The sequence below is a fragment of the Nelumbo nucifera genome, chromosome 1 (genome assembly GCF_055504915.1).
Source record: "Nelumbo nucifera cultivar China Antique chromosome 1, China Antique-T2T, whole genome shotgun sequence".
Lineage (NCBI taxonomy): Eukaryota > Viridiplantae > Streptophyta > Magnoliopsida > Proteales > Nelumbonaceae > Nelumbo > Nelumbo nucifera.
This window is the reverse complement of record NC_142649.1, coordinates 208,120,560-208,148,035: the sequence shown is the minus strand read 5'-3', so window position 1 is coordinate 208,148,035 and position 27,476 is coordinate 208,120,560. Positions and strand designations below refer to the sequence as shown.

Genomic DNA, 27,476 nt, shown 5'->3' with positions numbered 1-27,476 from the left:
TGATTTGGCAAGAGAGGTGGATGCAAGTGGATTGTTCTTTAGTTGATGGCTCGGCTAAGGATTTCTACCTCATCAGCTGTGAAATCAAAAAAGGATCCTGATGTGTGGGAACTAGTGGTCTGTCCCGTTGGAGGAGGTACAACTGTGGGTGTGTTTTTTGGGATTTCAACACTGTTACTTATGACAACATTTCCACTTGCTGTTTGGCTTTTTAGGTGAGGATAAAGAATCCAACAGATCTCTTTCAAATGTCCGTCTCCTCCACAATGAGAGCACTTGAGGTACCTCTTGTCTGAACCCTTGCCCCCTTTTTGGCTTGAAGAAATCAAGGCTGAATGCTCAATAGGTTGCACGTGGGTGTCTACTTGCATCTCTTTCCTTCTAACCTCTTCATTCCTTACAAGATAGCAAATATGATGTAAATTGGAAGCTCATCACTTCCCAAAGTTTGGGATCTTACACTTTCATATATCGGGTCTAGGCTAGCCAAGAACTTAAAAGCTCTGCCTTCTTCTATTTGTTTATCATACCTCTCCTCATCTCTTGCATTTTCCCAATCAAGTACAAGATGGTGGTCCATTTCTTCCTATAGCCATTCTAAGGTTGCAAAATAAGTTGCAATAGACATATCCCCTTGCCTCAATGCAACAATATTTTGGGTTAGTCTATAAATTCTTGCATTGTTCTTCTGTTGTCCTTAGGTTTTAGACACCTTCTCCCCAATCTTAGAGGCTCTAGGGAAGTGTTGAACAGTCTTTGCTACCCTTGGAGTCATTGAAGCAAACAACCAGGACATAACAATAGCATTCTCCTTGCGCCAGTTTTAGTATTCAGCATCGTCCTCTTTAGGTTCATTCTTTGTCCATCTATAGAACCCATAATCTCCCAGGAAGTAATCAAAAGCTTGGCTGAAACAGACCATTCTCTGAAGTTGTATTTATCTAACAACACACTGGTGATTTGCAGACTACGTAGATTTGGGTTTTCCAGGATTGAGGATCTCCCACCAGTCCTATTGTCCTTAGAGGACACTTCTCCTGATATTGTAGACATGTTCTACTTCTAATAGCAACCTACAGCTGTAGTCTCAAAGAGAAAGACAAGGTTTAAGACCTGCTGGAGCTGTTACTGGATTGAAAACAGTCAATACCCTGCTAAGATTTATTTTTTGTAATTCCTGAGTCCTTCCCACACCCACTGGATGTTAGAAGAAGCTTTACAACTGGAAAAATTTTCCACTGAACTAAAAGCAACCTCTGCAATCAAACTTTTTGGGAAACAAAAGCGAAGCTAGAAAACATTCAGAACTTAACCTGTACAATCCTTGCTTGTCTGCATTGAATAAGAAGATGATCCAGGTCCTCAGAAACTTCCGCACACATAACACACCTGCTGGGCTCCACCCTCAGTGCTCTTCTAGCCAACTTATCTACTGTTGAGCACTTCCCTAGAGTTGCAGTCTACATAAAAAGGTCACTTTGAGAGGAGCAACAGTATTCCATACACTGCCCTCTGGAAAATTTACCATCTCAACCAGTGATTTAAAAGGTGTGCCTGAGGTGCATAGGCGAGGCGCATTTTGGGGTATGCGCCTCGCCTAGGTCCTAGGCGCACCCTTTCAAAAGGCGCATGCCTGGTGCGCCTAGGCGTGCGACTGATGCGCCTTGCGCCTCAGTGCAGGTGTGCACCTTGCTTTTTTTTGAGTCTAATGGTTGGGCTGGGGACTCTGCCCCTGGACCCCTGACCACGCCCCTCGAGGCAAGCTCGAACAAGTCTATGTTAGGGTCTGAAATTCTTATGTCTCACATAAAAAATAATGATTTTATAACTTTCATTGCCTTTTAAGAAGATATTTTATTGCAATGAATGAATGAACAACATTAGCAAATAGGGGGTTCTCGGAGTTCGGGCTTGCCTCGAGGGGTGTGGTACAAAGGCGACTCATAGAATCAAGAATGCAATATATTTTACATGACATTAGCTACTTGAAGCAATGCAATTAAGGAAAAAAAGAGATTGTGGGTTTTACATGCTTGAAAATGCTTTATATGTTTGCTTTTATTTTTAAATTTTCATTTAAATACGCTTTACATGTTATGTTTATGTATTTTAATTTTAGATAATAGGTTTTTTAAAACATTTATTTTAAAATTTAAGTTTATATTTTTTATTAACATTATGTTTAATATTTTTTGCATTTTTTTAAAATTTTTTGGCATTATTTTGAATTTTCTGACTTTTTTTTTTGATTTTTTAGCCTTTTATTTTGTAATTTTGCGCCTTTCTTAAAAAGGCACGTGCCTTGCCTTGCGCCTTGCGCCTCAGGCGCAAATTGGCCCTTGCGCTTTTAAAACACTGATCTCAATCTCATTTAATTTGTTGTAGAAGGATCTAACTGACTATCAGGATCTTCTTAACACCAGTACAATTTCCCTAACATTTGCTAATAAGGAATTTTAATTTAGAAAATGTGTGTTGTGATTTGTGGTGGCACTGAAATATCAACCATGTATAAGGGATACACCCTTGGTATTGATCTTGTGGATTCCACAGCTTGAATCTCTAAAATGGGAAAATATTGGCTTTATTGCAAATACTTGGTCATAGTAAACCATTTTTTGTGTGAGATAAAGTGCTGAAAGATTTTTGCTGGTGCAAGGCTGTGATGTGGTGGGATGGATGAAGGATAACACTATAGGTTCCTGGAAATATAGGCACACTATGAGGAAAGTAAAAGTTCTGACTGGATTCATAGATCAACCAATAGTATAGCTGATGCATTAGCAAGGCAAGGGGATGTTAGAAATCAGATGTATTGGGGGATTGTCAATCAGGGTGATGATTGTATTACAATAAAATAAGAGAAAAGAAAGAGATTGAGGAGCAGGTACAGAGCAAGCACTAGTCTATTAAAAAGGGCTGCTTTGCACAATCTAATTTTTGGACCTTATTCTTTTATCACAACTTAATAAATAAAAATATATTTATTGGTACAAACTGCCAAGTATTTCTTTTTTTCCTTACATTTTCACTTCTTCCTCAGGGTCATATATTTGTGCATTTCTTGTTTCTTTATAGCCTAAACTTGGAGCTCCATGGAAGAATGCCACTATTTTCCATTACTTGTACTCAGTCAATTCATACATAAATACTTCCTTGCTTTCTTATGGTCTCCTATATCTTTGAAATGAAAGCTTAAAAAATATCTTTCGGTTGCTTATTTCCTTTTCTTTATATCTCTGTCAAACTTTTATATTCTTTTACTTTGTTGTATGCAAATAGCCATGAATAGATCCAATATTGTTTTGCTTGTCATTCTTTTCAAATGCCTAATGTTGCGGGGCTCTTGTCTGATGTATTTGTGAAAGCAGAAATAAACATGAACTGGAGTTGGATTTCAGGAGATTTTGGGAGGAATTCCGATTGTCCAGCTCCGAAAAGGTTACCTTTTACAGTGATACATTGAAATTTATTCAATCGTTGCTGTAATTAGTGCTAACAGCTTGTAAATCTTCCATGCAGGAGAAAGAAGCGGCCTTGAACATGGCTGTAGATGTTTTTTGTAGACTAGTGAAGCAGTACACAAACATATCTCAGTTAGTTAGCATGTATGCATTTCTCTTTTCTTCCTCAATTGACTTAACCCATTGTTCCATGCATACCAAATTTGCAAGAACTATTCCTTGTCATAAGTGGGGACTTTTTTATGCTTCATGTTGTAAAGGTGCTGATGTTTGCAAGATTTATTGCTGAAAGTTCAACAAAAAAGGAATTAGATATAGAGCTTTTCTGGTTTCGATATGCTTATAACCTTATAGTATGTGAACAGGGAATCTAATCTAATTTTTCTTATTATACCTCTTTTTATTCTGCTTGTGAAATGACCATTCTGTAAGTGTCAAAGTTGTCAATACAGCAATCTGCCAGCATGGTGCATACATAGGCAGGTTCCTTGTGACAAGTGGCAAGCTAAACCCCAAAACAACATTTTCTATGTATACCTGGAAGTGTTCCTATTATGGTAGGTCAGAATAATAATGAAAAGAATAATACATGGAATTATAATCTTATCTTTGCACATATAAGCATGTGTTTCCATATGGAGAAGGCGAGGAGATTTCATAAAGGCAGCATGAACATTAATAATGATCTTCAACACTTTGTATGGGAAACCAAATCACAACTATTAACTGTTCTAGTAATCAGTTGCATAAGTAGTTAAATATTATGCTTAAAACATGGTTATAAAAGTCAAGGTCTAGAGAGAAAGAGGTATTGCCTTGTCCTTTGCATATCCAGGGGTCAGGAAGGTGCCTAGTTGGGCAACATCTTGACCTGCGTAATGACTATTTGTGTCACACACTTCATTGTACCATGCCAGATCTGTCTCTCTGCCCAAGAACATATGAATTCATGGGTAAAGAAATGGTAGAGGTAGGGAAAGACATCAATATTTATATTTAATAACTTGAGTTTCTGATCAGCAAATTGACATATAAACTCCGAGTACCATTTGCATCATGCTTAGTAAAACCTATGCAAACAAGCAATTCTAGTTTCTATGTATGTAGTATCTTCATCAACCAATCAACAATTATGTCAAAGACATGATAGGTTGCATGAACTTCTAGTAGAAAACCTGTTAAGAAAATATATGCTTCTAATTCATTTGGATTTATCTGTTACTTTTCCTGTCTTTTGAATTTTTTCTTCTTCGTCTGAGAGAAATGATTGAGAAATAATTTGGCCTTGTTGGATAGAATATGCTTATCAGTTATCATGTAATATGAGGTATTTCAGAAAACATGTTTTGTATTTGTGTATAGCTTGTTTTGTTGCTTCTTGAGTGCAGGTGAGATATGCCACAAGAAAAAAAAAACATTGTCTTTTCTCAATCTTTATGGTTGGTTTTTTGAGTGAATACCATTAATCAATCTTTGAATTTCTGACAACCTACAGGTTAGTTGAAGCGCACATTTTCTCTTTTGTTGTGGGAAGAGCATTTGTAACAGATATTGAGAAGTTGAAAATCAGTAGCAAAACAAGATCATTAGACGCTCTAAAAGTCTTGAGGTTCTTTTCAAAAGTCACAAAGGTTTGCATTTTAGATGCTTTTATCTGGTTGTCCCCAATTTCCTGTAATATAAAAGTGTTCCCTGAATTTAGTTAATGGATGTTTTTATGCAGGGTGACATTTGTCCTGGTTCAAATTTATTGCATGCAGTTGAAGTCCTTGTATCTGAGGTATCTCTATGAGCTTTGTCAAATTTGCATATCTAACTTTATATAGTGATTTTGGAAGAACTTAACCGTTTCTTCTTCTTATCTTTTTATATAGTGGTTTTGGAAGAACTTAACTGTTTCTTTTCTCCTTGTAAAAATGAGACCAAGACAACTTGTATAATCAATACAGTTTTCTTGATTTTGCCCAGTATTTAGAAAACTAGATGGGCTGGCCGGTCGGACTGGTTGAACCATGACCTGGGGCATTGGCCAGTTCGATCATACACTGGAAACCAGATCTGATATAAAACCCACCAAAACCGGATGATCAGCCAGTTTAACTAGATAACCGGTAAACCAGTTTCATAAAACCATCCGAGTCACTAACAGAGATGAAATTTCAAAATGGCAATGGCAAGACTTGAACCCATGACCTCTTGTTTATGTGTATTGGTCAATTACCTTTAATTCATTCCTTTATTTGTGTCAATTAATGACTCTTTATTGTATATATTACTTTATCATACACATATTTTAAAGAAAATATGAGTTAAGAGGCTTGAACCATGGTCATTTACTTTAAAAAGTAAGAAACTTGCCATCTGTCCACCACATTCAAGCATGATATACATTGTTAAATATATAATATATAGTGTCTATATGACCCACGGTATATATACATATATGCCACGTCATCATGGCTTGACCCCGGTTGAACCTCTGACCTGTTAACCTCTCCCTTTTCCGGTTCTATGCCTGGTCCAGTTCTCTGAACATTGATTTTGCCTTTATCCATCCAACCCTAACACTTGATGTGATGATTATGATGTTTTGTCATAGTATGAACTTTGGAAGATTCTGGACATTTTAAACCGAGTAGTCTTCAATTAAAATTGGAATGTTTCAATAGTAGACATGCTCTTCTAAGGCATGAGAATTGTAGAAAAAATTGAAAATGCCTTTTTGGGTAGTTAAAGTGGGGTTAGGCAGGTCCTGATTAGACCTTAGAACCAATGATTAATTACATTGATTTGTTGTTTGACCCTTTAACTGAAGCCAACTAATTTGAACAGGTGAATGTCTTTTACCTACTTATCCTGAGGTTGAAGTAATGCCCGTCAGGAAGCTCAATTTGAATGAGGCTATCATAATCTGAAATTGAATTCTGGGAGCATGCCAGTATCTCTCCCATGTTGCTGGCAATATATACATACATATACATACATATATATATATATATATTAAATATTAAATATTCTGAACTCTGTTAGCAATAATTTTTTCTGATACTATTTATCAAAATAAAAAAAAATGCTGATACTCTGTCTTGACAATGATCACTTATATTCTGTTCTCCATTATTTTTAGGTTTAATATGCAATTCAGATGCTTTCTAAGAAAAGGCTGAAAAGCAATTCAGATAAAAAGAGACTTTTTAAGTTATTAAAGGCAATATATTTAAGTAACTATGACCTTTTGAATTTATGACTGTTCTTTTGTATTGTTCTGTTATTGGTGGAAGTTGAGAATACACATACATGTAATAAGTAGTCTTTATTCACACTTTTGAAATCTTTTATTCCTTCATGTTTGCAGCCGGTTGACAAACAATCTCTCATTGATTCTGGGATTTTGTGCTGTCTTATTCATATTCTCAATGCTCTTCTTAGTCCCAATGAGGTCAGCCTAAGGAAAACACCAGCCAACTCAGAAGAATCAGGTCTGGTTGAAAAAGGCCATGATGGGGAGGATGTTGAACAAGTTCGTCGGCTTGAGGTAGTTTTCTTTCTATTTCATCTTCTACTATGATGCTGGGTTATACAATATGCATTATGCTAAATTTTTTAGGTGTTTAATTTTGGATTTTTAATTTTTTTCTAACATTTTTATGACACAAACATATGGCATTGACACCTTGTCTAAACCTGGTTATGGTAATTTACATTCTACTCAGCACAACTAGACTCGAGAGCTAGGCAGTTTCAGTCCACAGTCTTCTCCACATATTCATGTTTCCTTCTTGAGTTCTAACTCATGTCTCAATGTGAGTTGGTGGTAAGAAAGGGAAGTATGCCAAAATGGTCTAAACCTACCCTGGCCGGTTTGTCAGCAATAGTTTTGAAACAAGGAGCTTTTTATTGTTTTTTCTGAATAGTTATGCAAAGTTCATACTCATTATTTCTTTCTGAAGACAAGTATGATCTTTTGTTAATCTTGATGTGAACTCTGCGTCCAAATTATGGAAAGCTCCATTTTGGTGTGTATGCACCAAAACGAAGTTGCCACCTGGTGACAAATCTAGAGGCAATTTTAGATGGTCAAACCGTCACAGGATGGTTTAAGCAAAATAGCAGTTTGAAAGCAAACCTATAACACAGTCCTACATTCTGAAACAGTCTATATCTTGATTGCTTTCTTGCTTGGCATTTCCTGAAGACATAAATAGGGGAATTATATCAGATGCTTATAGTGATGATTTTGCTACATGGTTTTTGGCCCTTGATATTTTAACAATTTCTTGAAGGGGCTAGAATGGCTAGGAGTAGACCAAAAGGGATATGTGTTGAAGTAGTTAGAAATGAGTTCCCATAATATAACAATGGATATGGTATTAAAATAGAATGACGAAAACGATTCATGTGGTTGACCCCATATAGTTGGGATAAGGCTTGGATGATGATGATGGTATTTTAACAATTCTGATATATGTGAAGAAAGGAATAACAGAATATTCTTGGACAAGAGTAGAACAATGGAGGAGGTAATTAACACAATCAAAGTTAAAGTAGCTCATTGGGTAAGTTCTTTGCATATTTTCCAAGAGTTCTCAGTCACAAACATTATAAGATCCTGGACAGAAGTAGCACAATCTTCAAGAGTGAAAGAGAGAGTAAGGACAGAATGGAAACCTCCAGATGGTAACAGAATTAAACTGAATTTTGATGGAAGTTCATTTGGAAATCTGGGATTGTCAGGTATTGGGGGAGTAATCAGAAATTCTGAAGGGAGAATATTAGCATTATTCTCTGGACCTATTGGCATGGGCAACTCTGTAAAAGCTGAGGTAATGGCATTGCTACAAGGATTGAAGATAGCCAAGCAACTATGAGTGAGGCATATTGATGTTGAAGGGGATTCCAAGGTGATCATCTCTTGGGTTAAAAACAATAGAACTACTCCGTGGACTTTCAAACAAGTAATAAGGGAAGTGGAAAAGGTTGCAAGGGAGGTAGAGGCAGAATTCAAATGGGTTAGAAGGAGTGCAAATGGGCTAGTTGATTATCTTGCTAAACAAGGGGTTTTGATGCAACGATTGTTTTGGGTTGCATTGTAAAAAGGGACAGAAATATGTAATAGTGTGGGACTTCTAGCCCCCTACACAAAGTTGTAAAACATTTAACTTTAATTTCAAATAAATTCTCCTTTGATGATCAAACAATTCTGATGTATGTGAATCTGTCTTTGCACCCTAAATTTGCATACTTTTGTTCTTGCATCTAATACAACCTTTCACCAATTTTGGTTAGATAGTGCATCTTTGCCAACCAAGAGGTGATAGGCAACACCCATATGTTTGACCATTTCTCCATAATGCTAACATTGCCAAGGAGCTTTACTTTTCCAACTGTTGATGGAAAACTTTTTATTTTTTTTTGAGCATGGTAAGTTCAGTGATTTAAGCACGCCTTAGGTGCACAAGTGAGGCACATTTTAGGGTATGCACCTCACCTAGGTCCTAGGCGCATGCCTGGTGCACCTAGGTGTGTGCTTGATGCACCTTGTACCTCAGCCTAGGCGTGTTGAGAGTGTGGGACTGTTTAGAATAGATGCAGAAATCAAAAGAAATCGAAAAGAACAGCAGAAAATACTTCTTCTATGGAGTAGAGGGTGAAGAAGGAGATGGTGGAGCCTATGGGCCATTCGGCCCATCTTCTCTACACTCCCCCTCAAGTTGAGCATAGATGTCAATCATGCCAAGCTTGCCAGTATCATGCTGAAGTTTTGCCTTGGCAATGCCCTTGGTGAGAAAATCTGCTAACTGTCCTTCAGATGTGATGAAAGGAAGACATACTTCACCCGAAGAGACCCTTTCTCGAATAAAGTGTCTATCGATTTCAATATGCTTAGTTCTATCATGTTGCACTGGGTTGTGAGCAATGTTGATGGCGGCCTAATTATCACAGTACAACATCATTGGCTTGTCATGCTCAACCCCTAGTTCCTCCATCAATGATTTTAGCCACAATAGTTCAGAAACTCCATGTGCCATGGCCCTGTATTCTGCTTCTACTAAAGATCGAGCAACAACTGATTGTTTTTTGCTTCTCCAAGAAACAACATTACCAGCCACCAAGTTGCAATACCCAGAAGTAGATCTTCTGTCATCAATGTTTCCAGCTCAGTCAGCATCAGTATAGGCTTCAAGTTTCATATGACCATGCTTGGCAAACAAAATTCCCTTTCCTGGGGAGCCCTTCAAATAACACAGGATTCGCTCTGTTGTTGCCATATGAGTGTCTCGGGGAGCATGCATGAATTGGCTAATGCAACTGACAGCATATGCAATATCTGACCGAGTCATGCATAGGTACAGAAGTTTCCCAAGAAGTCTCTAGAAGACTCCTTTGTCTTCTAACAATGTTCCATTTGAAGCAGAGAGCTTATGACTCATATCAATAGGAGTAGCAATTGGTCTAGCATCCATCTTCCCAGTTTCAGAGAGCAAATCAAGAACATACTTCCTTTGGGAGATAAGAATCCCATCCCTGGATCTAGCAACTTCTATGCCAAGGAAGTATCTCAATTCCCCCAAATCTTTAATCTCAAACTCTGTATGGAGGAAAGATTTGGGATCATGAATTCCTGAAACATCATTACCAGTCACAACAATATCATCTACATACACAATGAGGTATACTGCCAGAGGTCCACTCCTCTTCACAAAAAGAGTATGATCAGACTATGTCTGTACATAGCCAAAGTTAACAAGTGCTGTTCTAAATCTCTCAAACCATGCTCTAGGGGACTGTTTTAGTCCATAAAGAGATTTCTTCAGCCTGCATACCTTTCCTTTCATATCTGTTCCATACATCCCTGGAGGAAGAGACATATAAACCTCCTCATGTAATTCACCATTCAGAAATGCATTCTTTACGTCCAATTGATAAAGGGGCCAGTCAGAGTGAGCAACTAGAGATAGAAGAACCCTCACAGATGTCATATTGGCAACAGGTGCAAAGGTCTCCAGATAATCAATCCCATATGTCTGTGTATAGCCTTTTGCAACCAGCCTGGCCTTGTACCTCTCAATGGTGCCATCAACCTGATATTTGATGGTAAAGACCCACTTGCAACCAACTGGATCATTCCCTTCAGGCAAATCAACCACTTTCCAAGTGTCATTCTTGTGTAGGGCATCGATTTTAGATCTCATAGCATCCCTCCATTCTGGAATATTAAGAGCTTCGGACACAGACCTGGGAATATGGTTAGAGGCAACAAAAGGGAGATAGGCAAAGTATGAAGGGGAAAGCAGACTGTAAGAAAGGTGTTTGGAAATGCAATGTGCAGTACACTTCCGTTTTCCTTTCCTAACAGCAATGGGAATATCAAGGTCAGGGAAAGATGGCTCCAAGGGGGCTGAAACAGTACTTGTTGTCTCATCTGTGACTGGAAGTGCATGAGGCTCATGTGTTGTAAGGGAAACAACCTGCTCATTTCTGGATCTTTGCCTTTGATACACCTTGGGATTGAGGATAGGACGAGGAGGTAAAGGAGGAAGAACAATGGGATAGGGAGAATGGAACGACTGATCCTTCCTTGATTCATTTGAAGTAGAAGCAGACTCATCAAAAGACTCAACTGGGACAAGAAGAGGAAGAGCAAACACCTGTGACAAATCCTCCCCCTGTGGACAATGTCTTTCCAGAGAGGAACCATAAAAGGGAGAAAGCTCATCAAATGTGACATCCATTGAGACATACCGAGTGCCAGTCTTTGGATCAAAACAACAGTAACCCTTCTGTGTGGGGGAATAACCAAGGAAGATACACTTGTGGGCTTTTGGTTCAAATTTATGCCGTTGGACACTTGGAACATGTACATAACAGGTGCAGCCAAAGACACAAAGAGGAATAGGAAAAAGGTCATTGTCCGGATGAAGGAGATTGAAGGGAGACTTAAACCCTAAAACCCTGGATGGCATACGGTTCATAAGGTAGGTAGCAGTGAGAACAACATCACTTCAAAACCTTGTAGGAACATGTGAGGCAAACAAAATACTTCTTGCAACTTTAACAATATGCCTATTTTTTCTTTCAGCAACTCCATTCTGTTCTGGGGTCCTAACATAGGAACTTTGATGAATAACCCCCATGTCAGAGAGATAGCAGGATAATTTATTCTCAAAATATTCTTTTGCATTGTCAGATCTGAAAATTTTAATCCTGGTATCAAACTAGGTTAGAACAAATTCATGGAATTGTCTTACTAGTCTTGGAACTTCATCACGGGATTTCATCAAGAATATCCAAGTGAACCGAGAAAAGTCATCAATAAACAAGATAAAATATTTGTAGCCACCCATAAATGGTAAGTGGTAAGGCCCCCACACATCAAAGTGCACAATATTAAAAGGAAAAGAAGATCTTTTATTGGTCAAAGGATAATTGTTTCTATAATGCTTTGACAACTCACAAGATTCACAATGAAGACTGGACAAACTAATTCCCTTGAACAGTTCAGGGAATAAATGACTCAAAGTAGAAAAAGAAAGATGACCCAAACGAAGATGACACAACATAATTCGACTAATAGACTCTGAAGAAACAAACCCAAAAGCAACATTCCCAGGATGATCAGGGCATTGTCCCGGAGTATCAAGTAGGTATATTCCGTTTGCCTCATGGCCACTCTCAATCACCTTCTGAGACTCCAGATCCTGAAAAACACAGTAGGAAGGAATGAAGGTTACACAACAGTTTAATGACTTGGTTAGACTACTTACAGATAAGAAATTTGTATTTAGTCTAGGTACATGAAGGGCAGAAGGTAGGAACAAGGAATCTGTAGCCTTGATGGTTCCCTTGCCAGAATTAGGAGCATGAGAACCATCGGCTAAGGTGATTTTATCACGTCCAGGAAGCAAATCATACGAAACAAACAAGGTAGAAAGGTTGGTCATATGATCAGAAGCACCTAAATCAATAATCCAAGGGATCTTAAGATTACTTGAAGTGGTTGCATGATTGGCAGAAGTCCTTATACCTGAATGAGCAAATGCAGAAGAAGCTGAATTTCCTGAAGGGTTGGAAGAAGAAGTCACACCCTCTAGATGACTGATCATCTTCCCAAACTTTTCATATTCTGCTTTCATGGCTGCCAACTGTGCACAAGCAAACATCTCTTCAGTATAGTACTTGTCACTATCTGGACCAGTAGGCACATTTGCACTCCCTGTCCTTTTACTATCATGCTTTTTCTGAAACCGAATGGGAACAAGATCAGGATGTAATTTCCAACACTTGTCTTTGGTGTGCTTTGGCTTCTTGCAGTACTCACATACAACCTCTTTCTTCCCAGAGCCACTAGAAGTCCCTGCAACTCCTTTGGGTTTAACCCCCATATTCGCAAAGTGATCACTAATACCAGCTCCTTGAACCTGGACAATCCTTTTGCTCTCTTCACTACTCACCAATGCATATGCTTGTGACAATGAGACACTCTCCTTGGATAAAATATTCTGTTTTGTGATATCATATTTTGGGTTTAGTTCGGTTAAGAACTCAACACCCTGTTTCTTTCAACCAGTTTCCTGTAGGTCTTTGCATCATTGGTGGTGTCCCAAGTTACAACTTCTATTAGTTCTATTTCTTGCCACAGAGACTTCAGGGTTGAGAAGTATACAGCTAAAGGTTTCTCCCCCTGCCTTAAATTCTTCACATCATTTCTCAATTTATAGGCTCTAGCCACATTTAGTTTTTGGGAATAGGTTTCTGCAACACTGTCCTAGATTTCCTTTGCTGAATTCATCCATAGATAGTGTTGGCTAATCTGTGGCTGCATTGAGTTCACAAGCCACCCAATAACAGTGTAATTCTCTTGCATCCACTTCTCATAGGATGGATCATCCTCTGGGGGAGCCTTCTTGCTCCCGGAGATAAAGCCCCACTTTCCTCTACTACATATATAAATCTTTACTGATTGTGACCATGCCAGATAATTAGTTCCATCTAGCTTGACTGTGGTCACAGTCAATAAAGAATCAACTGGAGTCCCCTGAACTTGTCCAAATTCAGCAACATTCTTGTTTTCAGTCTCTGAGGAGTCCATCATGTAAACACTTCAAATAGGATTTCAGCCGACTTCTACAAGTGTACTGAATGAGGATGGAGCAAGGACTGTGTTAAACCAGCCTCAAAACAGCAATACACAAAGCCAAACCACACCCGGAAGCTATGAGAACCAAGTCTGAAGCAGCACCTTGTTGTCTACACGAGACACTAAACAGCTTGGTTCGGCCTTCAAGAAGTAATAAAAAAACCTCCAAGCACTGTGCACCCAGCCGAAGCTCCTTTTCTAATCAGAAATTATAGGTACTCACCAAAAAGTACCCCAAAAAGAGCAAAGACGAGTCCGTATTGATGAAGAGGCCTTTTAACAAACATAGTGTGGGCAGCAGAGAAGACCCCACTGTCAAAGGTGAGAAACACCTCAGGAACAGTCCGTCCAAGGTCCAAAAAACAACCAAATAGAAGCAACAACTCGCAGCACTGAATCCAAAGATGTTTCGGCAGTTTGATAGTCCAGGAAAGGAATGAAAACAACCCAGAAATCTCTGGGTTAAACCAGATTAAAAATAGCCGAATAGCTGTACAGTTTTCAAAGAAACTTCAGACACTTCAACAGTCCAAAAACAGAAAAATAACCCAGAAATAACTGAGCACAACTTACAATCTCTGACTTAAGCTCCAAATCAGAAACCAAACTGTTCTTTTTCTCTGATTCTTCCTAGTCACCGAACCACTCTCCAAGAGATTTGAGTCTTGGGCACCCTCCAATGACCTCCAAGAATCAGGCAACACAAGCTGAAGCTTCCAGCCCTAGAGCACTCTCAAGTAGTCGGCTGGACTACACCCACATGAGAGCCCAAGCCAAGTTTAGGCCTGCTTTGATACCAAGAAGAAAAACAGTCCTTGAGAGTGTGGGACTGTTTAGAATAGATGCAGAAATCAAAAGAAATCGAAAAGAACAGCAGAAAATACTTCTTCTGTGGAGTATAGGGTGAAGAAGGAGATGGTGGCTGTTAGAGTTAGCCGAATAAGGGTAGATTAGTCAACTCACCTTGGTTAAGTTATGAGCTTATGTGGCAGTCTTATTAGAGGTTCTCTGTCCCATACTTAAGTAGGGGCAGTTTAGTCCTTGTACATTTAATTAGAAGCCTAATCACTATTAAGAGGTCGACTGATAGGGTTTAGCTATCAGGTTCGACAGTTCTTTCATCTTCTTCTTCTTCTCTTCTTCTTCTTCTTCTCCTTCTCTTTCTTCTTCTCCTTACTGGTTCGGACTACTGTAGCTACAGTAGAAACATGGTATCAGAGCGTGACAACTTCAGTTCGTGCTTCAGTTCTCTCCTTTTCTTCTCTGGGCTGTCAATGGAGAAAAGTGGTTCGTCCCAAGCCTGAAACATCACAACTCTTCTTTTTTCTGGTGCACAGAACCTCCTTTCCTAAGAAAACAACTTCAGCAGTGAATGGTTGGCTGAAGCTCTCAAACGAAGGTTGGTTATCTCTCCTCTGTGTGCTGTTGGTATTTCTGGGTTGAAAATCTTCAAGAACTTGAGAGGACTGATCAGAACCTAGAGAACTAGGTTGGTTGTTGCCCTGGTTCTTGGAAAAATTCCAAGAACAGGCTGTGTTTACAGTGACCAAATGGTGTAAGGGCTGCTACTGTAGGTGGCCGAATGGTGCAAGGTGTAATGCAATGGTACTAGTTGAGTTTTTGTTGGTCTTGTGGTGCCCTCTTAAAAGCGTTAAAGCAGGTCTGTATTGTGTGTGACAGCTATGGCTGTGTGGTGGTGCTTGTGATGCACAAACTCTGTTGAGTAGTTGTAAGAGAGCTTGCATGTGATTAGTAAGTGCTGAATTAATGTCGGTGTAGTCTGTGTTTTTTTTTGTGAAATCAGTAGTGGTGTGGATAAGAACAAAGGCGTGTGTATCTATCATTGTGTTTAGGGACTACTGTAGGTTCTGGAACATCAAACTCTTGACAACAGCACTTAGTTGGTGATTGGGAATTCAGATTAGAGGCAGCATTGAAAGAGTATCATGGCAGCAATGGGAGATGACTGTAGTGATCAGAAACCTAGTGTGGTGGTTTCCTCTGACTATCTAGGTGTACAGATGACCTCAATTAAACTGAATGGTGAGAACTATGTTCCATGGGCCAAGTTGGTGGAAGTTTTTCTCAAGGCAAAGAGAAAAGTGAAGCATGTGAAAGAAGATAAACCACCGGCTGACTCTCTAGGGTTTGATGATTGGGAACATGAAGATGCTCAAATCATGACATGGCTATGGAACAGTATGGAACCCAAAATAAGTGCCAACTTCATGTTCTTAGATACAGCTAAGGACATCCTGGGCAAGATAATACTACAAGGGTATATCAGCTCTATCAGGAGTATTTTGGTCTACAACAAGGAAATAAAACCCTAGAAGAGTACTATGCCAGTATGAAGAACCTCAGAAATGAACTCAATGTCTATCATCCTCTCACTCCAAATGTTAAGGTTCAGCAACAATAGAGGGAACAACTAGATGTCACAAGGTTCTTAGTGGGGTTGAAATCAGAGTATGAACCAGTTAGGGCCCAAATATTGGGGGGCTCTACCCTTCCTACACTTGAGGAAGTGTTTGCTCGGCTTCGCAGGATTTCTTTGGGACAGATAGAGAATCCCACACAGTCTGATAGATCAGCTTTTGTGACAGCCAGAGGAGGTGGACATGGTACGAAAGGGGGAGGACATGCCTCCCGAGGAGGTCGTGGTGGTTCCATATTTGGCCGTGGTGGTGGTTGTGACTCAGGGGGAGGCTGTGGCAAAGAAAAAGGCAACTCTACAAGGAAGTGTACCCACTGTGGCAGGGAAGGACATTCCGTAAATTTCTGTTATGATCTTCATGGCCGCCCTCCCTCTAAATGGGCCAATCATGCTGTTGCTGGTGGGGTTGATGTCAGTGATAATCAATAGGTAGACCTAACTCCTTCCACATCTACATCTGTTTCCGGAAGGGAGATGGTGAGTGTACCACATGATGAGTATGAGCGGTTCCTTCAGTCCACTTCACAGCACACTACTGCTACTCTTGCCCACTCAGGTATAGCTTGCCTGTCATCTAAAACCTCTCCTTGGATTATTGACTCTGGAGCCTCTGATCATATGACCGGGACTCCAAGTGTGTTCTCTTCTCTCTCTAAAACTTCCACATCTCAAACTGTTACCCTTGCCAATGGTTCCTCCTCTCCCATCTGTGGTGTTGGCAATGTTGACATGGCTTCTCTTTCTTTATCATTTGTTCTATATGTTCCTAAGTTTCCATTCAATCTTATGTCTGTTAGTAAATTAACCAAGACTCTTAACTGTTCTGTTACTTTTTTCCCTTCCTCTTGTGTTTTTTAGGATCTCAGGACGGGGAAGAAGATTGATGGGGGGCATGAAGCTGGTGGATTGTATTACCTTGACAGTGGTGGATCGTCAGTTGCACTTCAGACTTCACTCACTCCTCTACAGTGGCATTGTCGACTGGGACATCCTTTTCTCAAGGCACTCAAGATACTAGTTTTGTCTTTGAGTCATTTGTCAGTGTTATAGTGTGAGTCGTGTCAGTTTGGGAAACATCGTCGTGTTTCCTTCAGTCCTAGAGTTGAAAGTCGTATGTTGAGTCCTTTTGCTTTGGTTCATTCAGATGTTTGGGGCCCGATCAAAATAGTCTTATAATGGTTACAAGTATTTTGTCACTTTTATTGATGATTGTTCAAGAATGACATGGATTTATTTAATGAAAGAAAGAAGTGAATTATTTTCCATTTTTCAAAAATTCCATGCTGAAATACGTACACAATTTGGTGTTCCAATCAAAGTTCTTCGTTCAGATAATGGTCGTGAATATTTTCTAACTTCCTTTCAACAGTATTTAGAACAACATGGCATCATTCATCAAACTTCTTGTATATCCACTCCTCAACAAAATGGGGTGGCTGAATGGAAGAACCGTCATCTCCTTGAAACAGCTCGGTCTATTCTTCATCATATGAGTGTTCCTAAATGGTTTTGGAGTGATGCTGTACTTACTGCGTGTTTCCTCATTAATCGGATGCCCTCCTTTATTCTTCATGGTCGGTCTCCCTTATCTACCTTGTTCCCCACCTTGTTAACACCTCGTATCTTTGGCTGTGTGTGCTTTGTTCACAATCTGAGTCCTAGAATAGACAAGTTGGATGCACGCTCCATTAAGTGTGTCTTTCTTGGCTACTCTCGGACTCAAAAAGGGTACAAGTGTTACAATCCCATTACTCGGAAGTGCTATGTCTGTCCTGATGTCACCTTTTTTGAGTCTGTTCCCTTCTTCTCAGGAACTGAAGCATCTTCGTCTCCACCTTTACTTCCTCTTCCTCTTCCGGTCAGTGATCCCGTTTTGGGTGTTCCTGTTGGAGTTGACTCGTCACCTCATCCAGTGCAGATCCCTATTGAACGATCACCAATTCGGCAAGTGTATACACGTCGAACGACACCGGCCCCTCCTCTAGCTTCTACCTTGTCCGCGGATCCTGTCGTTGCTTCTGTTGCTGAACCTTCAGGACTTGACCTACCCATTGCCATATGGAAAGGTAAACGTAGTTCTACTCTCCATCCCATTTCCAATTTTGTTTCAGTATCTCGCCTTTCCGCTTCACATCACCAGTTTGTTTCACTATTGTCATCTATTTCCATACCTAACAATGTCCAAGAGGCTCTTAGTTCACCTGGGTGGAGGCAGGCAATGGAGGAGGAACTCTCTGCTCTTCAGCATACTCACACGTGGGAGCTCACTACTCTTCTTCCTGGTAAGCATGTTGTGGGTTGTAAATGGGTGTATACCGTTAAATACTTGCCAGATGGTAGTGTGGAGCGTCTGAAAGCCAGACTTGTTGCTAAAGGTTTTTCACAGTTGTATGGAGTGGACTATATGGAGACCTTCTCTCCAGTGGCTAAGATTAGCTCTGTTCGTGTGTTAATTTCCCTGGCAGTTATGTATGATTGGCCCTTATTTCAACTTGACATAAAAAATGCCTTCCTTCATGGTGACCTTATAGAGGAGGTATATATGGAGCAACCACCTGGGTTTGTTGCTCAGGGGGAGGCTGGTAAGGTGTGCAGACTGAAAAAGGCAATTTATAGGTTGAAACAATCGCCTCGTGCTTGGTTTGGGAAGTTTAGTGAAGTGGTGAAGAATTTTGGAATGAAACAATGCCAGGTTGATCACTCAGTGTTCAGCTATGACTCAGAAGCTGGAAAGATTTTATTAGTGGTCTATGTGGATGATATTGTCATAACTGGTAGTGACAAATTGGGGATCGACAAACTCAAGGTCTTTCTGCAAAATCATTTTCAAACAAAAGACCTTGGGACATTGAAGTATTTCTTGGGTATAGAAGTTGCTAGATCAAGACAAGGTGTAAACCTGTGCCAAAGAAAATATGTTCTCGATCTATTGGACGAAACAAGACTGTTAGGTGCAAAACCGGCTGAGACTCCTATGGAACCAAATGTTAAGTTGAGCAGTGATACAGGGGAAATATTTGATGATCCTGGAAGGTATAGACGACTAGTGGGGAAGCTGAACTATTTGACTATCACGAGACCAGACATCTCCTTTGCGGTCAGTGTGGTGAGCCAATTTATGCAGAACCCTCGTATATCTCACTGGGATGCAGTTCTTAGAATTGTAAGATATTTGAAGGGAGCTCTGGGCCGTGGGCTATTGTATAAACCAGGAGGAAAACATGAAGTAGTTGGGTACACGGATGCAGATTGGGCGGGCTCTGTGTCTGATAGAAGATCTACTACAGGTTATTGCACATTTCTTGGAGGAAATCTTGTGACGTGGAAGAGTAAAAAGCAGACAGTTGTGGCTAGAAGCAGTGCTGAAGCCGAGTACAGAGCCCTGGCACACACTACATGTGAATTAGTGTGGTTGAGGAATCTCCTACAAGAAATCGGGTTCCACATGGATAAACCTATGAAGTTGTACTGTGACAATCAAGCTGCGCTCCATATCTCATCCAACCCTGTTTTTCATGAGAGAACAAAGCACATAGCGATTGATTGCCACTTTGTGAGGGAGAAGGTTCTTACTGGAGAGATAAGCACAGAACATGTAAGCTCAGGTGATCAGTGGGCAGATTTGTTTACAAAGGCCTTAAGCTCAGGGAGAGTGAACTATATATGTAACAAGCTGGGATTATATGACATATATTCTCCAGCTTGAGGAGGAGTGTTAGAGTTAGCCGAATAAGGGTAGATTAATCAACTCACCTTGGTTAAGTTATGAGCTTATGTGGCAGTCTTATTAGAGGTTCTCTGTCCCATACTTAAGTAGGGGCAGTTTAGTCCTTGTACATTTAATTAGAAGCCTAATCACTATTAAGAGGTCGACTGATAGGGTTTAGCTATCAGGTTCGACAGTTCTTTCATCTTCTTCTTCTTCTCTTCTTCTTCTTCTTCTCCTTCTCTTTCTTCTTCTCCTTACTGGTTCGGACTACTGTAGCTACAGTAGAAACAGTGGCAATAAGGGTTTAGTGTATGAGAATTTCGAACCTTACTCTCTCTCTAACACTATTTTATTAAGTTAAATTTGAATAATTACAAGGAGGCCCTTAGTTGGGCAAGAAATTACAAAGAACATAACATAGAAAGGATGGGCCCAGAATAAGGCCCATTACAGAAAGGAACATAAACAGTAAGAAAGGATAAACAGCCTATGGGCCATTCGGCCCATCTTCTCTACAAAAATTTTGTGCTTTTTGCTTTTTTTTGAGCCTAACGGCTGGGCCGGGGCCCTGTCCCCAGACCCCTTGCCCACGTCCCTCGAGGCAAGCCCAAACAAGTCCATGTTAGGGTCTTAAATTCTTATTTCTCACATAAAAAATCATGATTTTATAATTTTAATTGCCTTTTAAGAAGATATTTTATTGGAACGAATGAATGAACAATATTAGCAAATAGGGGCGGTGGTACAAAGATGACTCATAGAATCAAGAATGCAATATGCTTTACATCACATTAGCTACTTGAAGTAATGCAATTGAGGAAAAAAAGAGATTGTGGGTTTTACATGCTTGAAAATGCTTTATATGTTTGCTTTTATTTTTAAATTTTCATTTTTATATGCTTTACATGTTATGTTTATGTATTTTAATTTTAGATAATAGGTTTTTTAAAACATTTATTTTAAAATTTAAGTTTATATTTTTCATTAACATTGTTTAATATTTTTTGATTTGTTTGCATTTTTTAAAAATTTTTGGCATTTTTTGAATTTTCTGACTTTTTTTTTTATTTTTTAACATTTTTTTTATAATTTTGTGCCTTGCTTCAAAAAGGCGCATGCCTCGTCTTGCGCCTTCCGCCTTCCGCCTCAGGCGCAAATTGGCCCTTGTGCCTTTTATTTTTTGCGCTTTGCGCTTTTAAAACACTGGGTAAGTTGGCATTATTCTTCAGATGGCAGATTTCTTCTACACAAAAATTGGATCCTTTTGGAATAGGATTTCTTAATGAAAATTCTATTTTGTGATTAATTTGGTGAGGTATTCTGCATCAAACATTAGGCTTCATTGGAACTGAGTGGTCTGTAGAGGGGGATATGTATAACCTTGATTTATTGTATTTCTTCTTTTGGTCATTCTTTACAAAGAAAAAACATCAACATATACATCTAAGCTAATCGGAGAGCAACCTATAAAACTGACTCTGGAGGTTACCATCATTAAGCAATGCAGCTAATCAGGTCCTAGTTGTCTTTGATGCCCAGATACAGATACCAACATGGTTATGGTATAGGAAATGGTGATATGACTCTCCATTTCCTAATATCCCAGACATGGATATGAGTAGAGGTATCCCATTTAATATTATGTTTATTTATCTATTTTTGAAGCTAAGAGTCATTTCTCAGGACTTGTATCTTGAAGAATTAGTTAAAATTTTAACATTATGGATTTAAATAAATACCATTTTACATTTTACATATTATCAAAGTTCTAATTGTTATAAAGCATACTATAGAAGCATCCATGTTTTTTTATCAACAAAAAGTTGAGTTAATGGATTAAAAAGGTACTTAATACAACACGATCATTGGACATTTATTCCTATGTTCAAAACCCCATTACAAACCAGCCCAGAACAGCTGATGTCTTGTTACACCCTGTTTAGCCAAAAAACCAGCAAACCCATTCGCACTCCTTTTGACCTTCTTAAACTCACCCCTTATGTCTTTCACAATCTCAACCACTTCCCTCATCACATGTCTTAAAATCCAAGGGATATGTCTGCTGGTGTTTGCCCATGAAATGATTACTTTTTAATCCCCTTCTACCTCAATCAACCTGTAACCCAGTTGTCTGGCTAATCTGAGGCCAACGATTCAGCCTTCATTGAGTTTCCTAAGCCAACCGGTCCTAAAAATAATACCAGAATCCTTCCCTTAGAATATCTTATTATCCCTCCTATTCCTGCCATTCCCGGATTTCCACTGGAGCTCCCATCAAAGTTCAGATTAACTTTATTGCCTTCTGGAGGTTTCCAAATCACTCATACTCTATCTAAACTTCTTGAAGAATGAGCTACTTCAGTCCAAGCTCTTAAGATGCCAGATATAGAAAAAGTTTGAAAGCAATCCAAGGTCTGCTTACTATCTATCACTTCCTCCAGAGTTCTGCTTTTTTCAGAGAAAATCCTGTTAATTCTTTCTTCCCAAGCCGTCCAACAGATTGCAGCTTTAGTGACTCTCCATAGCATTGTGTCCAATGCCATTATGCTAGGTATGTAGTAGTATTCAGTATTATAGGTCATAGTTGGCCTCCATGGAATGAAGAGATTATAAATTTACTTTTCATAAAGGATTGAGTCGATTGACATTGACCATGAAGAAAGTGCTAAGATAATTGTGGATTTGGTTGCTTACTGGATGATGCAATTGTGCAGATAGAGGGAAGTGTTGTGCATATTATGAAAGCATTGGGCAACCATCCTTCAGCTGCACAGAGTTTGATTGAGGATGATTCACTTCAATTACTGTTTCAGATGGTTACTAATGGCTCTTTGACTGTTTTTTCTCGATTTAAAGAGGGGCTTGTACCCTTGCACACCATTCAGCTTCATCGACATGCCATGCAGGTATTCACATCAATGGCCATTTTTATGTGCGGTGATTTGAGGCCCTAGAGGCCCTAGTAACTTTCTTTTTTTTTCAGTTTGGTATGCTTAATATTCAACATTTTATTTCCCTATGTTTTTGTGTTTCTTTACAGATATTAGGTCTTCTTTTGGTCAATGACAATGGAAGCACTGCAAAGTACATGCACAAACATCATCTGGTATGTCATGTATACATTTATTTCCAGGTTTAGATGCCAACTTCTAACTTTTTTATCAGTTCAATTCCTAATTTTCTTATTCCTCATTCTGGGGTCGTTTGCTTTTGAACTTTGTTTTTAAAAATCACTTATAATTTCTCTTCTTATTTCAAATACATCTCATCTGTTGATTTATTGGTATTATGATCAGATAAATGTTCTTTTAATGGCTGTCAAGGATTTTGACCCTGAAAGTGGTGACTCTGCTTATACCATGGGGATTGTAGACTTGTTGCTTGAATGTGTCGAACTGTCATTCAGACCTGGTAAGTGTTAATTACTTCTCGTGCTTTTCATGACCAATGATATCTTTCGGCAATATTCACTTTCCCATGTTCTACACCATAACTAGTTGATCATCAATATAGATGCCATGTATTTGTCTGTTGATCAATATTTTGAAAACCTGACTGGAATGCTGGTTGAACTGTGGAACCAGATCTGGTGGCATTTCTGGTCCAAAATATGGACTACCCAGATTCTACCTTAAATCTGATAACCTTGGTAAAAATGAGGTTCCACCATGAATAGTTCGACTTGTTTATATATTTTTCTACCTTTCCTTTCTCTTGATCTTTAATTAGTCACAGTTGAACCAGTGAACTGCAGTTCAACTGATTAATCTTGGACTATGGCCCCTTCTGGTTTGATGTCCATCTGATTTTTGTAATTTTTATGTTGATATAAAGTACTTAGTGAGTGCTGCAACATCTTGTTAATCGCATTGCTTTTTAGTAGTTGTACAGCCATGGACTAGTACTAACTTGGCAACATTTGTTTTGTCTTTTGCAGAGGCTGGTGGTATCAGGCTCAGAGAGGATATTCATAATGCTCATGGCTACCAGATTCTTGTTCAGTTTGCTTTAAGTCTTTCAAACTTGCATAAAAATCAGGAAACTGTATCTAATTATTCCAAGTTTTCTTCCGAGGAAAATTCTGCTTCAGATGGTAATATATCTTACAGTGTAGGAACTCAAGATTCAAAAAACAAATCTAGGGATCCTTCATCTCTACAAATTTCTCCATCACTTTCCAGGTTGCTTGATGTTCTTGTTAATTTAGCACAAACTGGTCCGACTGAACCAACTGGATCAGTTGGAGGAAAAGGCTCTAAATATTCCCATAGCAAGGCAGGTGGCCATGGAAGAAATACATTATCTTCTGATGGGAATGGTGAAGAAACTTGGGAAAAGGGCAATGCAAAAGTAAAAGATCTCGAAGCAATTCAAATGTTGCAGGATATTTTCCTCAAATCAGATAATGTAGCACTGCAAGCAGAGGTTTTGAATAGAATGTTTAAAATATTTTCTAGTCACCTTGAGAACTACAAGTTGTGCCAGCAGTTACGTACAGTGCCTCTTTTCATCCTAAACATGGCAAGCTTTCCTTCATCATTGCAAGAGATAATTTTGAAAATTCTAGAATATGCTGTAACTGTTGTGAATTGTGTTCCTGAACAAGAACTGCTTTCACTTTGCTGCTTATTGCAGCAGCCAACATCATCTGAATTAAAGCACACAATTCTTTCTTTCTTTGTGAAACTTTTGTCATTTGATCAACAATACAAGAAAATTCTGCGAGAAGTTGGTGTTTTGGAAGTTCTTATAGACGGCTTGAAGCAATACAATTTTTTTTCTGGCTCAGATCAGAATAATGGAAGCCCTAATAAACTGGAGAATTCAAGCAACTTCAAGAAGCACATGGACAATAAGGATACTATCATTTCCTCTCCCAAACTAATTGAATCCAGATCAGGGAAGATCCCCCTTTTTGAAACTGTGGATACGATAGCTGTTGCTTGGGATTGTATGGTCTCATTATTGAAGAACTCTGAAGCCAATCAATCATCATTCCGATCATCTAATGGTGTGAACATTGTTCTCCCATTTTTAATTTCTGATATTCACCGTCCAGGGGTTCTTCGGATACTATCCTGTTTGATTACTGAAGATGTTAAGCAGGTTTGTTATCATGTTACACTGATTGCAACTCCATAACTTTAATCAGATAAATTATGTTCATTGAGTTTTTGCATTCTCATCTCGTCTTATTCAAGCCTATGGCCCTATGAGTCTGACTGCTAGTTTTCAAAGATGAGCTTTTTATCTTTTTGCAGAAGTCATGCATATATGCATATATACATGTACATCTGCGTTTATATAAAAGTGTATGTGTATGATCCAAATTTTTTGATGAGAAAATCCACTATACATCACCATTAACAATATGAAGAGTATCTAAAAAATTGAAGGTTCCAGTCGCTTCAGCTGGTAAAGTCAGTGGATGCAGTTCCCACTAACCTGGCATCAAATTCCACTCCCCTCAAATTAAAGTTTTATTTTTTTTTTTGCTAAACCATTTTCTGTCAATAATCAATCTATTTTCATTTTACCAGGCTCATCCAGAAGAATTGGGTTTGCTGGTTGAAGTATTAAAAAGTGGAATGGTGACAACTGTTTCTGGATCCCAGTTTAAGCTTCAAAATAATGCAAGATGTGATACTTTGGGAGCGTTATGGCGCATTTTAGGAGTAAACAATTCTGCTCAGAGGGTCTTTGGTGAAGCCATTGGATTTTCTCTTCTACTAACAATACTCCATAGTTTCCAGAGTGAAGGTGAACAGATGGATGGCCAATCATCTTTACTTGTTCACATGAAGGTGTTTACATTTCTATTGCGGGCTGTGACAGCTGGAGTGTGTGGCAATGCCATCAACAGGACAAGGCTACATACAGTTATATCGTCTCCAACCTTAATTGATCTTCTGTCTGAATCTGGTTTGCTCTGTGTGGATTATGAAAACCAGATCATCCAGTTGCTGCTGGAACTTGCTCTAGAGATTGTGCTTCCACCATTCTCTGGCTTAATGCCAGAGGTTGCTCCATCATCTGATATGATTGAATCTGGGTCAGCTAGTTTTCTTTTTAGTGCTTCACCTTGTTTTCTTAATCCTCAGAGGGAACGAGTCTATAATGCTGGTGCCATAGGAGTGCTGATTAGGTCTTTGTTACTGTTTACCCCAAAGGCACAGCTAGAAGTTCTAAGCTTCATCGAGAAGCTTGCTCATGCTGGGCCATTTAATCAGGAAACTCTAACTTCTGTGGGTGAGTATGGTGTTTGTTTTTCTATTTTACTTTGCTTAGTTTGTAAATTCTGTTCTCATTTTTTTCATGTAGGTTGTGTGGGACTTCTTCTGGAGACAGTGAGACCATTTCTTATGGGGTCATCCCCATTGCTTACCCATGCTTTGCAGATTGTGGGAGTTCTTGGGGCATACAGGTAGTTACCTTGCTCGATGTAACTGGTATATTTTGCATAATCTATTTTAGAATGATGAATTTATGGCTACAAAATTTAAAACTGAATATCCTTCTTGTAATAGGTTGTCTTCATCAGAGCTCCGAGTACTTGTTAGATATATTCTGCAAATGAGGCTGATAAATTCGGGTAATATTCTTGTTGAAATGATGGAGAAGTTAGTTCAAATGGAAGATATGGCCTCTGAAAATGTTTCTCTAGCACCATTTTTAGAGATGAACATGAGCAAGATTGGACATGCTTCTGTTCAAGTATCTTTGGGAGAAAGAACATGGCCTCCTGCTGCTGGTTATTCATTTGTCTGTTGGTTTCAGTATCGAAATTTCTTCAAATTACAGACAAAGGATCCAGAAAATCCTTTGCCAACTGGTTCTTCTAAAAAGCAAAGTACCTCTAATGGGCAGCAACTGGGATGCCATATTCTCCGGATCTTTTCTGTTGGTGCAGTGGATGATAGCAACACATTCTATGCAGAATTTTATCTTCAGGATGATGGTGTTTTAACTCTTGCTACCAGCAGCTCCTGTTCCTTGTCTTTTTCTGGATTGGAATTGGAGGAAGGCAGGTGGCATCACCTTGCTGTTGTCCATAGTAAACCCAAAGCTTTAGCTGGACTTTTCCAAGCTAGTGTAGCATATGTGTATATCAATGGAAAACTGAGACATGCAGGAAAATTAGGGTATTCACCATCCCCATCTGGGAAATCATTGCAGGTAACAATTGGGACACCAGTTACTTGTGCAAAAGTTAGTGAATTGTCATGGAGACTCCGCTGCTGTTATCTTTTTGATGAGGTTCTGACATCAGGTAGTATTTGCTTAATGTATGTTCTTGGTAGAGGATATAGAGGACTCTTCCAAGATACAGATCTTTTACAATTTGTTCCTAACCATGCTTGTGGTGGGGGTAGCATGGCTATCTTGGATTCATTGGATGCTGAGTTACCTATGACATCAAACATTCAAAAACTTGACAATGGTGCTAAACAAGGGAACCCTAAGTCTGATGGTAGTGGGATTGTTTGGGACTTAGAGAGACTTGGAAACCTTTCATTACAGCTTTCTGGAAAGAAGCTTATATTTGCATTCGATGGAACATCCTCAGAAGCTTTTCGAGCCACCGGGACTCTTTCTATTCTCAATTTAGTTGATCCATTGTCAGCTGCTGCTTCTCCTATTGGGGGTATGCTATTAGGCCTCAACTTTGGCAACAAACTTATTTGTAATTTGATCTTTCTTTCAGGAAAATGTGCCAAGTTTTTATTT

General features: G+C 39.1%; 1 protein-coding gene across 4 annotated transcripts in view; it reads left to right on the top strand.

Annotated features, from left to right (window-relative positions):
* LOC104610354 (protein SPIRRIG-like) overlaps positions 1–27,476 on the top strand; it is an 82,402-nt gene that overhangs the window by 18,908 nt on the left and 36,018 nt on the right. For all 4 annotated transcript variants that reach the window (XR_016081000.1, XM_010276916.3, XM_010276917.3 and 1 more), the window contains exons 2-13: positions 3,372–3,441; positions 3,523–3,608; positions 4,960–5,095; positions 5,188–5,244; positions 6,820–6,999; positions 22,463–22,654; positions 22,789–22,854; positions 23,045–23,159; positions 23,686–24,854; positions 25,289–25,997; positions 26,070–26,172; positions 26,276–27,393. Coding sequence is in view for 3 of the 4 variants with exons in the window: in XM_010276916.3 (XP_010275218.1) it covers positions 3,372–3,441; positions 3,523–3,608; positions 4,960–5,095; positions 5,188–5,244; positions 6,820–6,999; positions 22,463–22,654; positions 22,789–22,854; positions 23,045–23,159; positions 23,686–24,854; positions 25,289–25,997; positions 26,070–26,172; positions 26,276–27,393 (4,001 nt within the window). In the remaining variant the exon portion in view is untranslated. The remainder of the gene's footprint in view (positions 1–3,371; positions 3,442–3,522; positions 3,609–4,959; positions 5,096–5,187; positions 5,245–6,819; positions 7,000–22,462; positions 22,655–22,788; positions 22,855–23,044; positions 23,160–23,685; positions 24,855–25,288; positions 25,998–26,069; positions 26,173–26,275; positions 27,394–27,476) is intronic.